This window comes from Nesoenas mayeri (assembly GCF_963082525.1).
Source record: "Nesoenas mayeri genome assembly, chromosome: Z".
Taxonomy (NCBI): Eukaryota; Metazoa; Chordata; class Aves; order Columbiformes; family Columbidae; genus Nesoenas; species Nesoenas mayeri.
This window is the reverse complement of record NC_137542.1, coordinates 74,632,199-74,646,917: the sequence shown is the minus strand read 5'-3', so window position 1 is coordinate 74,646,917 and position 14,719 is coordinate 74,632,199. Positions and strand designations below refer to the sequence as shown.

The 14,719-nt window shown below is 44.7% G+C and overlaps 1 protein-coding gene across 1 annotated transcript in view; it reads right to left on the bottom strand.

Moving 5' to 3' along the window:
• The window catches only part of LOC308051909 (urea transporter 2-like), a gene marked incomplete at both ends in the record, with an annotated part of 45,480 nt that extends 34,888 nt beyond the window's left edge, over positions 1 to 10,592 (bottom strand). The window contains 4 exons of the mRNA XM_080362558.1: positions 1,898 to 2,026; positions 2,504 to 2,693; positions 4,697 to 4,888; positions 10,448 to 10,592. Coding sequence (XP_080218684.1) covers positions 1,898 to 2,026; positions 2,504 to 2,693; positions 4,697 to 4,888; positions 10,448 to 10,592 — 656 coding nt within the window. The remainder of the gene's footprint in view (positions 1 to 1,897; positions 2,027 to 2,503; positions 2,694 to 4,696; positions 4,889 to 10,447) is intronic.
• Positions 10,593 to 14,719: the final 4,127 nt, after the last annotated feature.

The window sequence follows — 14,719 nt, the reverse complement described above, 5'->3', positions numbered from 1 at the left end:
TTATGGCAATAGACTATGCTTTGCTTCTTCCAGCCAAGCAGCCAAGGTTTCCTGAGTGAGCTGAGCAGCTCTTACGGTCAACGTTCAAGAAACAGTGGACATTGCACAGTTTACAAAAATTCACTTTAAAGACTTGAATTTCAAAAGAAGCAGCCTTTCAGTCCTAGAAAGTCGTTAAGCTGTTTCTAATAAAAAAACCCACCCAAATTATTCGGCATTTCAAAAGCAACATCTTGTGTCCTGTTGTGTAGATACTATCAATGGAAAAAAATGCTTTATTCTCCTTGTATAATCTCAAATGAAGCCTATTCTTTTATGAAATATTTGGTTCCCAGAGTAGTTTACAGATTTCCTTGCTTGTAGCTGTAGGAGAAAAATCAGCACTTCAGTGAAAATAGTGTTCTGATTTCTGTGCTGAAATACAAAGCTTCTGTCAGTTATATATCTTGTCAGGAAAAGAGGAAACAATTAAAGAAATGCTGACTTCTAAGGCTGAAATTCAAAGTAACAATTGAAAAAATCACTGAAATGTCTAATTTCAAAATGTTTCAGCTCCACTCTCAAGTCTTGTGAACTGAAAGAATGAAGAGAAGTTTGAATAAAAAGCCTCAAGGAATTCTGGCAGACAAGTCAAACTGAACATTCCTCCAACATGTCCTGGGTTTTGTGAGGTTGTTACAAAATGACCTTTGCTGAGAGTGACTAAAGAAATAAAATACATTAAAAAAATCTGATTTTAAAAGCAGTGAAATGCAATAACGACCTGTACCTCATCTCTAACTGATTAAAGTGTGACTCTTGAATTAATTTCAGTTAAGGCTGTTAAACAGATTCTGCAGTGCTGTTAGAGTCCACATTTAGGAATAGTAAATTTAATCCTGACAGGACACTGTCTGGCATTCAGGGTTACTTGAGGGAATTAATTTTACTCATGTCTGGTTGTGTGTCTGAGAGAGAAAAGATTTAATTTAGCCCAAGGCGGAGTGTAACTTTGGTTCAGCGCCTGGGTGAGGAAGAACCACTGTGGTGCTGGGCATCATGACGTCCACCCTGAATGTCTCCCGCTGATGAGGGACATTTGCAGAGCACTGAAGTGGGTTGCTTTGCCCATGTGCTATAATCAGCATTTTCTGTGCACTTGTCCTCCCACCAATGTGCCTTACAAGCCCTGTGCATCAATGAATACCACTTTCCAATGTCACCATGGCTGGAGGTGCTGGTGTAGAGGACTGCAATGTGGGCAGCAGGCTGAGGGAGGTGACTCTGTCCTTCTGCTCTGGTGTGACCTCCCTGCAGTGCTGGTCCAGCTCTGAGTGCTCAGCACAGGACACACATGGACCTGCTGGAGAGGGGCCAGAGGAGCCACAGAAATGATCCAAGGCTGGAACAGCTCTGCTGGGAGGACAGGCTGAGAGAGCTGGGGTGTTCAGCTGGAGAAGAGAAGTTTGGGGAGACCTTATTGTGACCTTCCCATACTTCAAAGGGGCCTGTGAGAAAGATGGGGACAGACTTTTGAGCAGGGCCTGTTGTGATAGGACAAGGAGCGATGGTTTTAAACTGAAGGAGGGAGATTCGGGCTGGACATGAGGAAGAAATTGTTGTCCCTGAGGGTGGTGAGAGCCTGTCCCAGGTTGGGCAGAGAGGTGGTGGCTGAACCATCCCTGGAGACATCCCAGGCCAGGCTGGACGGGGCTCTGAGCAACCTGAGCTGGTGCAGATGTCCCTGCTCATGGCAGGGGGGGCACTGGGGGGCTGGGAAGGTCCCTTCCAACCCAAACCATTCTGTGATTCTATGATTCTACTCCTCGCACCATGGAACTTCCAATGTGTTTAAGTTGTATATAGCAGAACTCCTCTTTCTCTGAGAATTGTCCCTAGGAAGAGAAGTGACACTTACCAGGACATCGATATAATTGCCACAGGAGGAAGAAGCCACCAGTAGTAATCCCCTTTGTCAGAGTAAACAGCCATGAGCAGTCCCACCAAGATTCCGTTATAGCCGTGCAGCCCAGCTGCAATGGCTGATCTGTGATGGAAAGGAAAGATTGCAAGGTAGCAAGATGTGCTGTAGTTGGCCTGTCAAAGTGACCCACCAAAATGCAATTTATAGGTGCTCTTGTGGTGAAGGGAGTGTAGAGGAGGGACAAAAAAGCAATTAAGTTGCTTCCATATTGCATTGCATTGCTTGTATGGAGGGGAAGAGTTTGGAGGCTGTTGAGTGGTGATAGTCCAGGGGGCTCCTTGTGACCCGAAGGACCTACATAGCTGTGACAATGGTTATAAGAGAGAGGCAACTGCTCTCACAAAGACAGTCAACCATGGGGACAAGCCAGTTCTTCCTGGACCACAGCTCTGTCTTCACCTTACTTCTTATAAACCATCCTTAAGGAAAGCAGTCTGCTGTTTCTATCATACACAAATGTGGGGCTGTCACCCGTAAGCAGGTTCCTGATACCATAATGATCTGTTTCCATTAAGTTCCCAAACCCGAGGTACCACCTACCTGTCCTGACTGAGGGCCAATGCAGTTAATGTTGACACAGTTGTTCCAGTACAGCCCGTGAGCATCCACCAAGGGTTCTGGATGAAAAGCCCCACTAAAATGATCAGCCCACTGAGAGGGTTGTTGACAAACAGCACCTGAGAGGTCCCTCGCAAGATCCAGTCCACCAGCTGAAACATTAGGGGCTTATCTGTAGGACATGAAATAAAAATGCTGGTGATCAGGCATCATTTCAGCAGGAATCCCTCAAAGCACACTCATCTCTACAGTTATTTTCAGGACATGGAATAGAAATGATGTGTCAATGGGACAGTAAAACCACTCTCTGATTTATTGCTGTCTGAGCATATTTTGCACCTGGCACTTGAAAATCTAATAGGGACGGATGGGACACTGCTATAAAGTTCATGGAGGGATTAATAAGAAAAGTGGTTTATTTATGGTGGTCAAAGAGTAGTCTTTCTTGCATGGCAAGTTGCTTAATATTCCAGTATGAATTTAGTGAGAAGGTGGTCCATTTTTGATGTACAATTCAGATGCACAGAGGGACTTATGCAGAAACTGAAACTAGTTTGTATGTGGATAGAAAGCTATGAAAAGGAAATTCTTTTGCCATTTTAAGGACCCAGAACATGAAGGTATACTGTGGATAGGAGATGAGGTCAGACTGTCACAGGTGTCTAGAAACGTACTTTAGGAACTGAATAACCTAAATTAAAAGAATGGTTATTACAGCTTGGACTTTAAGAGGTATTTCCAAAGGAGAAAGAGCCTTTGCTGTTTATAGAAGACTATTGAACCCAGATAGAGCAAAGGGGCACCAATCTTGGCTGAGTGGAGGGATGTGCACGGGGCTGAGGGCAGCCTGTCTAAGGGCATCCATGTAAAGTGCTCCTGATGGTCTCCATGGGCAGAGAATGGTCTTGTAGCACTGCAATAACACTTGCTGCTGACTCTTCTACTGCAAATTGAATTAAGGTTAAGTTTTGCTTTGTGATGAGAGTAGCTTAAATAAAGGATCTCTGAAGAGACAGGTACCAATCTTCATCTCTTCAACATCCCTGGGAGGCCCCTCCCAAGAGGCTGGAGCACAAGCTGAGGGATGGCTTCACAAGCATCCCTCAGGCTGTGCGTTGTTGGGGAGCCAAGCAGTTACAACCAGGGAGGAGTGAACTTCTCAGAGGAAAGCACACTTTTCTGGAATAATAATTACTAATGTTTGGTGTTGAACTATGAAACATATCAGCAATACTCTTGGTTTTAGACACAAGTATTGACTGTAAGTATTAAAATATAACTGATGGGCAGTGGTCAGAGCTTTTCAGGACATTGAGTAAGAAAAGCTGTCTACCAAGCATGGACCAAAAAAGTAAAGAGAAAGCAGGAGGAGATGATCCCCTGTGTCTGGGGACCACACTACCATCCTGCTGACCTCCCTGCCTGGAGGCATCTCAGCCCACGTCCTCCACCAACAATAGGCACTGCACAAACTGGCTGTACATGGCTGGCTCTTATTTCTCTCCTGTGCCTGGAGTTGTACTGCTAATGAATGTAGCCTTGACAGAGGACCCATAGTCTTACAGAGCCTTGCAAAGCCCCAAATCACTAATAATTCTGAGTAACACGGACCATCTGCTCATGCATTGTTCCTGTCTGGACAGTAAAACTTTGAGATCAGTGCTTGCTTTGTATTTTATAACAACATGACAGCCACAGTGCTTGTTGCTCCCCCAAGGCTGGTAATACAAGAGCCTTTGCCCACACAATCAGGAGTCAAGTCCCCTTCATCAGCCCACACACACAGACAAGGAGATGGTTGCTGATCCAAAGCACTTAAAAACAAGACCAAATCCCCAGCCCTTATGCACGATTCTGGGCACCACTATAAGGAATGTGATGCTAATGTCACATAACTGATTAAGTGTAAAAGCCGTCTTCTGCCTGTGCTAAATTGTGCCCGCAGCTATGGTAATGGCAAGAGGATGCAGTGAGATCACCTTCCTGAAAAGAAAATGATTTGAGTTCAGAGGCCAGAAGTTTGCAGTGAGCTTGGACCCCACCGCTCCTGTTCTGCCTCCAGGGGTGAAATGGCCTCTCTACTCCTTCCCCAGCACTGGAAGTTCTGTTGACAAAATAGACATTCCCAGCTAGCTCTTCCTGGACAGAGAGCCCCAAATACGTCCCTCTGCTTACTTTTCATCCACTCTCCATATTCTTTCATTTCTCCTGCGAGGTACCCGAAGACCCGGTGGATCTGATTTCCACTTCTCCCCAGCAGGTCCTGGGCTCTTGGCTGCTGCTCCGTGTACAACTCCCTCTCTCCGGGACGTTCAGCCACAATGACCTCTCCAAGATCCATCTCTTTTGGGTGGTGAAGAGGGGTATCTGTAAATCAAAAAGCCCATGTGTTAGAAAATCTCTTGGGTCATGCCATGGCAACATTCTGCTGTACTTTAGAGCCCTATGGTGATATCCTTTTTCAAATATGGGGTGTTTAATGGAGAAGGGACCTGCCCGAACCACTGCTGAGTGTGGTGTGTGCTGGTGGCTGAGGCAGTGGTGTCTCCTCTGGGAAACGAAGAGCAGATGACCCACTGCTGTCATGGAAGCTGTTGCATTGAGCTTCAGGGACAAAGAGGGACCTGATATAGGTGCCCTGCAACATGCCCCCCTTACTCTGTCTCCTGATGTGACAAGCTGCTGGTTGGACAAGGGACATAACCTTTGCCAGGTAATGGAGTGGTAGCCACATGTACTTGCAACTACCAAGGAAGAAACCTGCTGATGTTTGGCCAGCAGCAAACTGAAGCGAAGTAATTCAAATTGCAAGTACAGTAGCAAACAGCATGAGACAAGAAAATACCAGAGCAGAGGCTGAAGCCTGTATCCTTTTTGATGTTTTGAGCTTGTGCATTCACATAACACAGCAAATCTATGGCCTTTCTATGCTTCTGATTCCACATCCACCTTTGATAGACCACCAAGAACAGACTGGGGTAGCATCAAAGTATTGCACAGAAATTAGCATCTATGTGTGGCTTTAGAAAAAGATAAGCACCTTGGTTCAGGACTGTGTGCTCTTTAGTTAATAAATTAATATCCAGGGAGGATATGGACTTAATGAACTCCTTATTGCAGTTGTAGGACTCTGTTCATTAAAATGTCCATTAAGATGTAAACCCCAGTGAGTTACACTGCTGGTTACACCTGCAAAAGTTCCACTCTGCTTTTTCGGGGAGTTTGGCATTCGTTGGTCTGTGGTTTTGCTGTAACGATTTTGGAGAAGTGTGGCCGGGCTTCTAGGTGTTGCCCAAACGCGGACCGTGCTGTCGAGGGCTTGCCCCCTGTTTCGTGGAACATGGGCACCACCTTCTGGTAGGAGCCTGTTTTTTAGTAGCTCAAACAATCTGGCTGTCAGTGTTAAAGCCTTCACCAGCAGGACAGGCAGTGAAGGGATGCCTGGCTGGAGTGAAGGCTGTTTTGCAAAGTGGAACACTGACAGGTGGGTCTGTAGCTCTGAATACCACAATAAGAGGGTCCTTGAGTGTTTAAGAATGTTTTCCACTCAGCCCTGGCAGCACAATGTTAAGTGCAGCCCTGCAATTGTGTTGTGCATCGCTCATGGTCCAGCGCTTTGGATCTCTCTGCCGGCAGCTCTTCCCTGCCGCAGCACCAGTTTGTGGTGACCTTCACCTGCCAGCGTCTGTCTGGGGCTGGATGTACGGGCAAGTGATGCTGTTAGGTATCACACTAAAAACTAAAGCTAAACAACACCCATGAGCACTGAGGAGTGGCTGGGGGGCCTGTGGGGGGTCCGCCTGGAGAACAGGAGGCTGAAGAGAGATCTTCTTGCTCTCTGAACTGCCTGAAAGGAGGTTGGAGCCAGGGGGGGTTGGGCTCTGCTCCCAAGGAACAAGTGGCAGGACGAGAGGAGACAGCCTCAAGTTGCACCAGGGGAGGCCGAGGTTGGATCTTGGGAACAATTTTTTCCCAGAAAGGGTTGTCAGGAATTGGAACAGGCTGCCCAGGGCAGTGCTGGAGTCACCATCTCTGGAGGGGTTGAACGGATGAGTTGACTTGGTGCTTAGAGACAGAGCTTAGTGGTGGGCTTGGCAGTGCGAGGTAATGAATTTGATGACTATAATGGTCTTTTCAAGCCTAAATAATTCTATGATTCAGTTTGATTCTATTAAGGGGGAGAAGGGGTACAGAAGGTATTGAACAGTCTGGAAGACTGTATGTGGTTGTGCAAGGAGTAGGTACCCATAAAACATTACTCACAAGTGTCTTATGGGGTTGTGTGCAAAGAGGTTTCAAGGTTGTGCCCAGCTGCACTTGGTGCAAGAACAAGCAAGGAGCAAAAGAAGAGAGCAGGCTTATTGTCCCTATTTTTTTTTTTTTTAATCTATTTGTAATCTGATTCTGGCCAGAAGCTGGGTCCAGTCCCTGGTTTCAGCTAGAGGCAGCCATGGTGACTGTCATTTTTGACTAGTTTCTTGTGGCTAGCCAGTGGGACATTGATGTAGAGAACAGTGGGCAGGAGTCTCCTTTCTTCTCCTGTGTGTGCTCTAAGCTGATGGAATTTGAAACTGCCATATATTGTGAATTTTTACTGTGAGTGAGGAAAAGGCCAAGTCCTACTGGAAAGAATAGGTATTTGTGCCTGAATTAATCCCATAGACCCAGGCTGTGTAAGATGCATCATTGCCCTGGGCTTCCTGGTAGTCAGTGTAGCTTTGAGCATCTTCAAACAGAAATCAACCCATCTCAGCTCAGAACTGCTCTCTGAAAGTTCCTGTTCTTCCCATTAACAGCTCAGCCTTGTTCCAGTCAAACACCTCATGTTTTTGGGGAAGGACACAGGGTCTGCAGTCAACAGCATGAGCAGAGAAGAGACTCCAGAGCTAAGCCAGGCTAGCACTTGGCTGTCATAGAGGATGCTTTCCCTTCAGGGCTTAACAGTCACGTTTAGGAAGTGCGGCTGGTATCAGAGAATGAAATTCAGTGTTTCCTATTTTTTTTTGTTCGGTCATGGTCTTTCCAGAAGAAGTCTCCAGAGAGTTTCATGAGTTGAGTTTGCCTCAGGCAACTGTAGTGGATCCACATAAAGGAGACTGGAGCATCTCTTAGGATCATGAAGTCTTGGGGAAACATCAGTAAAGAAAGGTTACTGGCCCCTTTGCTGTGAGCAATTTTCTCCACCAGCAACAGAGTGCAGGTGTTGCCAGGAGGGAGAATAAATACCGAGTGGTTGTGTCTATGTCTTCATAGCACCTGAAAATCTCATGCTCATTTTAAACCTCGCCAGGAAAAATTACTTTCGGGATTTACAAAGCAGAAACATTCATTGCAGAGCTTCTAAAGCCTGTATTTACAAGACTGCTCAATTCCCTCTGAAATTCAGATGTGGGAGCTGTATAGTTTTTAAAATTCTTGTCCTTGCTCACATCATTTAACTGTTAGGGGTTAAGTGCAAAGAAGTAACGTGAGAGCCCTTTGCAGTCAATACAGAGAGAGGCTTGTGTCTCCAGAGGATGATTCATGTCCCTTTTTTTACATATCTGGCTAAGATGTGAAAAAAAGGGTGTCTCTCTTTCTCTTTTCACCAGCTGCAGAGGGAGCCTGGTCGCTGAGCTTCTAAAGGGCTATTTTCAGGCAAGAGAAATTCCAGCCTAAGAGGGTTTTGCCAAGGTCAACCTTGAAGTTTATGGAAGTGGGATCTGGGGTCCCAGGCTAGTGCTTTAAATCCCTGAACCATCTGTAACAGGCCTGTAATCTGCATCAAGAAGGGCATCAAAGCTCTGGGGCTAAGAGAAAAAGAAATTACAGTCTCTTCCTAGGATTCCTGTTTGCTGTCTCAGAAGCAAACTAAATCTCTGCTTGGAAGGGAGCACACTCACTGACTTCAGATGGGAAGGCAACCTGGGACATGACTAGAGGAGATGACTGAAGAACTACCGATATTTTGGGGGAAAGAGTAGTGCAAAAAAGAGATATGGGGATGCTGAAATTATCTATACTGCCACAGTGATTAATTATGCGGGTTTACAGCAGAGGAGCTCAAGTCGCTGCAACATCTAGAGGAGGGGTCTGTGATGGGTACAGTGATCCCTGCAGGAATGTCAGCCTGGAAAAACACTACTTCTTTGCAGTGAGCACCTGCCAGTCAATAAGCTTTCGATCAGTGGTACAGGCTCTGTGAATAACATAGAAATCATTTGAACAGTTAGCTAATTAGGGCTAATGAGTGCCTGAATCACTTATGGCACAACTAGGGTTGATGCGGAATTCCTCGAGAAAAGGGCCTTTTTGTCAGTAAACACTGCTTCATCTGTGGTGATGAGCTGTCCTGCTTCTTATGAAAATTTTTCAGACTGCAGTCTGTTGGTTAGGGCTCATCTCTGGGCCTACATGTGTTTGCTTATAGAATCATAGAATGTCCTGAGTTGGAAGGGACCCACGAGGATCATTAAGTCTAGCACCTGTCCCTGCACAGGACACCCCACAGTTCACACCATGTGTCTGAGGACGTTGCCCAGTCTCTTCTTGAACACTGTTGGTCTTGGGGCTGTGACACCTCCCTGGGGAGCCTGTTTGGTGTCCAGCACCTCTGGGTGAAGAACCTTTTCCTAATGTCCAACCTGACCCTCTCCTGGCACATCTTCCTGCCGTTCCCTCGTGTTCTGTCATTGGTCACTAAAGAGAAGAGTTCGATTCCTGCCCCTCCTCCTCCTCCTTGTGATGAAGCTGTAACCGTGATGAGCTCTCCTCTCAGTCTCCTCTTCTCCAGGCTGAACAAACCAAGTGACTTTAGCTGCTCCTCATACAGCTTCCCTCCAAACCCTTTACCAACTTTGAGGCCTCCTCTGGACACTCTCCAGTAACTTAATATATTCTCCTTTGTACTGTGGTGCCCAAATAATAAAAAAAGAACAGAGCCTTGTATTTTTAAGCCTCCCAGAGTAAGCACTAAGATTTTCTTTGGTGTGTGTTGCTGGAAAAGATATTCCCAGTGTAGCACCTTCACACAGCCTGCAGTGCTCTGGTGGCCTCATGAAGAAAAAGACAAAACAAAAACCACAAGGCAATACAGGTTCCCCCTTTCCTCCACTGTCATTTCAGATGGAAGTCAACCTGTCTCAGCTCAGAAATGGCCTCTGCAATTTCCTGTTCTTCGGCATAGGAGTGATCGGAAAACAACTGACCTCAAGGGATGTGGTCTCACAAGGCCCTTCAAAAGAGAAGCACGTTGGCCTCATAAGAAACCAAAAAGAAATAGAAAAGAAATATAGTGAGCAGCTAGAGGGCAAAACTTTGGGATGGTGACAGAGTACTTGGCTGAGTTTGTAATGACTTTGCCAAGCAAAGCTCTACCAGGGATCAACCTGTGACACAAAAAAACAAATGAACAGAACAGGGCATTTCAGAATAGCCATTGAGGTTGTATGCAGTCCAACTGTATGAAACACTTTACCACAGATCTTTAAAGTAGAAAAAAGCCCAAAAACAACCAACAAAACAATCCACACAAAAAGGAAAAAATGCTCAAGTAAACTTGTTTCCTATCACAGGCATCAAATGAAGCCATGTTCCAGAGCAGCTCTGTCATATCTGTGCAAACACAATCACCACACAATAGTTAGTAATCAGGATAGTTTAACTTATGGGGCAAAATATGACTCTTATGTGCTTATTTAGATACTTGTATTTTATGATGTGATCTTGGATTCTTTCTGTGTCTTCCTTTCCCAGTCTGTATATAATGCAATAGTTTGCTTTTCTCCAAAGTGACACTTTAATGCTTCGCAGTATCTCCCAGTCTGCCAAATGGAGGCACCTAGTTTATTTAATGGATTCTCCCAGTGTTTTGCATAGAAGCTGTGCTGATACCATTTGTATGTGGAATGTATGCCTGTGCGTATATGACCATGAAGGAGGGTTTGCCTTGGATCTCCTCAATGATGTTTGTGGAGAAGGGTTCCTTTCGACTCCCTTTAGCCACTGAAAAACTTATAGTTTTGGCAGTCTCTATGGTCAACATAGACTCATCATTATAATCTATTGGCAATTCACCCAGTTGGTCATACATCATTCTTGGGATGGTTTTCCTTCCCGAGGGGTCTGTCTCATCCCGTTAGTGGTACAGAGAGGTTAAAATGAGGCTTAGGTAGCTAACTGTGGGTTTCTCCAGTTTAAATGCCTATATCTGAGCAGTTTGCCTTGACTTCCACTGAAGAGCTGGTCAATATATGGATCCAAAGCATGATTCATCCCCTCCCATCCTACACAGATGAATCATGTCCTAAACTCTGTTGCATTTTCTGTCTATAATAGGAAATACAGACAGCTCAGATGCACACAGCTGCACCACATATACGTAGGGAAAAGGGTGATGAATCTCAAAGAGGTGACTCTAGCAAGGTCATTTGGGAAATCTGTAGCTGACTGCAGTATCAAACAAAGACATGCTAATGTTCGAACCAAATGCCTAATAGATGAAGAATTTTCAAATGCTAACCGTTTTATTGTTTTTTAAATAATAAAAGTAGTCCGACCAGGTAGATATTTTAAGACACAAAAGTCCTGTTTTTCTGCATATGGTTTCAGTTATAAAACCAGAGAGGAAAACAAATAGAGAAAATATGAAATATAAAAACTGTCGCTTCTAAACAGAATGTTTTTCAAAGGTTTCCATGAGGTGTTGGCTGCTCAGCAAAGCAGACTGTAAAACAACTTTACAAGCCACATTTATTCTAAGAGTCCCACTTATTGAAGTACAATTCAAACTCTTGTTCTGCCGGCCAAGTTCCATAAATTAAACACTTGTTCAATAACACATACCTCTCCACTTGGATTCTCTGTTTCTTTTTGGCTTTGTGTGTCTGTGTCTCTCTCTCTCAGTATTTTTTTTTTAACCTTTTGCAAATGGAAACAAAAAAATGGTTTACTTGTTTTAGGAATAGATTTTAGAAATATTTCAGTAAAATAAGAATAAAGAGAAGAAAAATAAAACAGGTCAGCTTTTTGATCCAGCTAACTAAATGAAACTTTCATTCCATTATTTTACATCTTGGTGATGCAGATTTAAAAACAAGGCTAAAGGTCTTATTGCCGTCTTCCTGACTTTCACTTTGACACCACCTTCTGTCTTTCTCCTTCATGTTGACCATGAGCTACATGTCCTCAATCTTAGAACAGGTCATTGCTCTGTCTCATCAAGAAGGAAAATTTAATTTCTACATTCAGCTGACCTACAACACTGCCTCCATATGCCAGAAATATATCCAAAGATCCCCTCCTGTGGCACAAATCTAAGATGTCCTAACATGAGCTCCAATGAAATTAATGCCTTCTTTAATACAGAGAGTAGCAAGGTGGCAATAATACAGCAAGAAATGAGAGAAAATCTCTGCTTTCTTGTTAATTCATAGTGGAAACTTGGAGAAGTCATGTATTGAGTGTCTCTCATCAATTCAGAGGTGACCTACTAATGAGGAAAATCCTTTTTACCCACCATGGTTATTCAAGGACTTACTCTATAAGGTTTGAGTGTGACGGACATGGGCAGTCAAATGTGAATCAGGTTGGAGCAACCAGAGAAATTACTGTTCTTTGTTGGAAGTTACTTTCTGCCTGGCTGACATACTGTAACTGATGGGTGTGAAACAGATGACAGGGAAGGAAATATGCTTTTAGGACATTTTAGTGTGGAAAAAACCAGATTTAATTTAGCTTCTGCTGAAGGTACTTTAGACCATGTATTCCAGTATAAGTTGGGGAATGACCTATTAGAGAGCAGTGTAGGGGAAAGGGACCTGGGGGTCCTGGGGACAGCAGGGTGATCATGAGCCAGCACTGGGCCCTTGGGGCCAGGAAGCCAATGGTACCTGAGGTGGGTTAGAAGGGGGTGGTCAGTAGGTCAGAGAGGTTCTCCTGCCCCTCTGCTCTGCCCTGGGGAGACCACACCTGGAATCTTGTGTCCAGTTGTGGCCCCTCAGTTCCAGCAGGACAGGGAACTGCTGCAGAGAGTCCAGCGCAGCCACCAAGATGCTGAAGGGAGTGGAGCATCTCCCGGGTGAGGAAAGGCTGAGGGAGCTGGGGCTCTGGAGAAAAGGAGACTGAGGGGTGACCTCATTCATGTTTACAGATATATAAAGGGTGAGTGTCAGGAGGATGGAGCCAGGCTCTTCTTGGTGACAACCAATGGTAGGACAAGGCGTGATGGGTACAAACTGGAACACAAAAGGTTCCACTTAAATTTGAGAATAAATTTCTTCATGGTGAGGGTGGCAGAGCCTGGCCCAGGCTGCCCAGGGGGGTTGTGGAGTCTCCTTCTGTGCAGACATTCCAACCCGCCTGGACACCTTCGTGTGTAACCTCATCTGGGTGTTCCTGCTCCGGCGGGGGGATTGGACTGGATGAGCTTTTAAAGTCCCTTCCAGTCCCTGGCATTCTGTGATTCTGTGCTTCACATTGCAGTAAGGTTGGAACAGTTCTTGTTTTCAGTCCCAAAGGCTGGAAACTGACCAAGAGACAGTGAGGACAACAACTCCTCCTGAGAGGTGGTGGCTGAGGGTGATGATTACTTCTTAAACTGCCCACCTGATCTGCAACAGTTCGAAGAGCGTTTTGAACAAGGAAGTTTTCTAGTTTCTCCATGTGGCTGTCTAGGTGATGCCATGTCCAAAAAATTAATGTAGACATACACCCAGAAATCTGGTCTGTACCATATATTTTTGTTTCCTCAGTCTGTATACTCTTCCTCTGGGGTTGGATGCTTTGTACTATCCATGTGGGGTTGACAAAAAACCTACATTTTGGTGTGAAATACACCACCAGTCTTAGTATGAAAGAATCAAACCCCTCTCAAACAAAGCTTTGCCAGTAAATGTTATAACTGCAGTAACAATCACATGGTGTCTGCTTTTCCTAGGCTGATCTATCAGAATACTGGACTGTCTTTAACAATGCACGATAAAACACAGACTATAAAGGGCTAGGTGCTGTTCACAATGAATAAAAATGTCAGAGCTTGGCTAATATTTGGTTAAATCTTGAAACAAAACATACAGCATTTTTATAGGGTAACTGTAAAGGCATTTCTCCATATATTTCACATCGCTTGCTCTTTAAGAGAAAGTTAATGGGGATTTTCTTTTTTAGATAGCAACAATTTATCGTGTGTTTCCCTGGTAACTACAACACCGTGAACCTTCCTTGAAAACTCTGTTGGGATTCCTGTAATGTTAGTTAGCATAATGAATGCTAAATGTAAAGTAAACCCATTGAATCACTTTACTTTAAATTCTGGCAGACACATAATTTCCCACAGTTCATAAACATTTACAAAAAAGGAGTTTACATGTAGAAAAACAGTTGTTTTTATCACTCAGATCAAAGAACACGTTTATCTGGATGTACAGATGCATTTTCAGCCAGCTTTTGAGAAGCTCAGGTGACAATCTTTAAGAAGCTTCACAGACTAATACCGAACCTTTGAAGTCTGTGGCTTTGCTCACCTGAAAATACAGACATCACTTCTCCTCTCTGTTCTGCATGAGCCTGAAGTTTGAACTTCAAAGATTATAGACGACAGGCCCAATTTCCCTAGTTGCTAACAGCACTGGGACTTGCTGAGTAGAATAAAGTGAAAAAATAGGGCACGTTGCAGGATTCGAGGGTTTTGTATCCGTACCCACGTAGCAATCTCATTGCTCGTGTGCCAAATAGATGCCATTTGTGCACCGGAGAAATGCAGCGGAGGGATTCGCCTGATGTTAATGACTTTTTCATCCTACCTAAAGACAGAAGAAGCAGAGAAGAGGCAGAGCTGCAGGTAACAACTTTGCAGCTGCTGAGACCCCTGGCAGCCCCTGGCTCTGCTCCACAACCCAGACTTGACTTCTCTTGCAGCAGAGCTTACTTGATGGAGTCTGGTTTTCATCCCAGGTTTTATTTCTCTGTAGTTAATAGAATAACACTAATATAAGTGAGAGAAGGGTCACGTCCACCAGCCTCAGCAGAGCTGCTCTGTATTTGTGCTGTCGTACATAAAAGCGGTTTCTGGTGCTGTTTGCAAGTGGGGGCTTGTTTGCTAGAGGAGTGAGCACAGTTTCTGTGTGCTACTGCATCGGGGTGCAGGTCTGCACCCCCTTCCACTGTGACTGCAGCTATATGCTGCATCTGCATTGCAAAGCGTGTCTATTTATAGCCTGA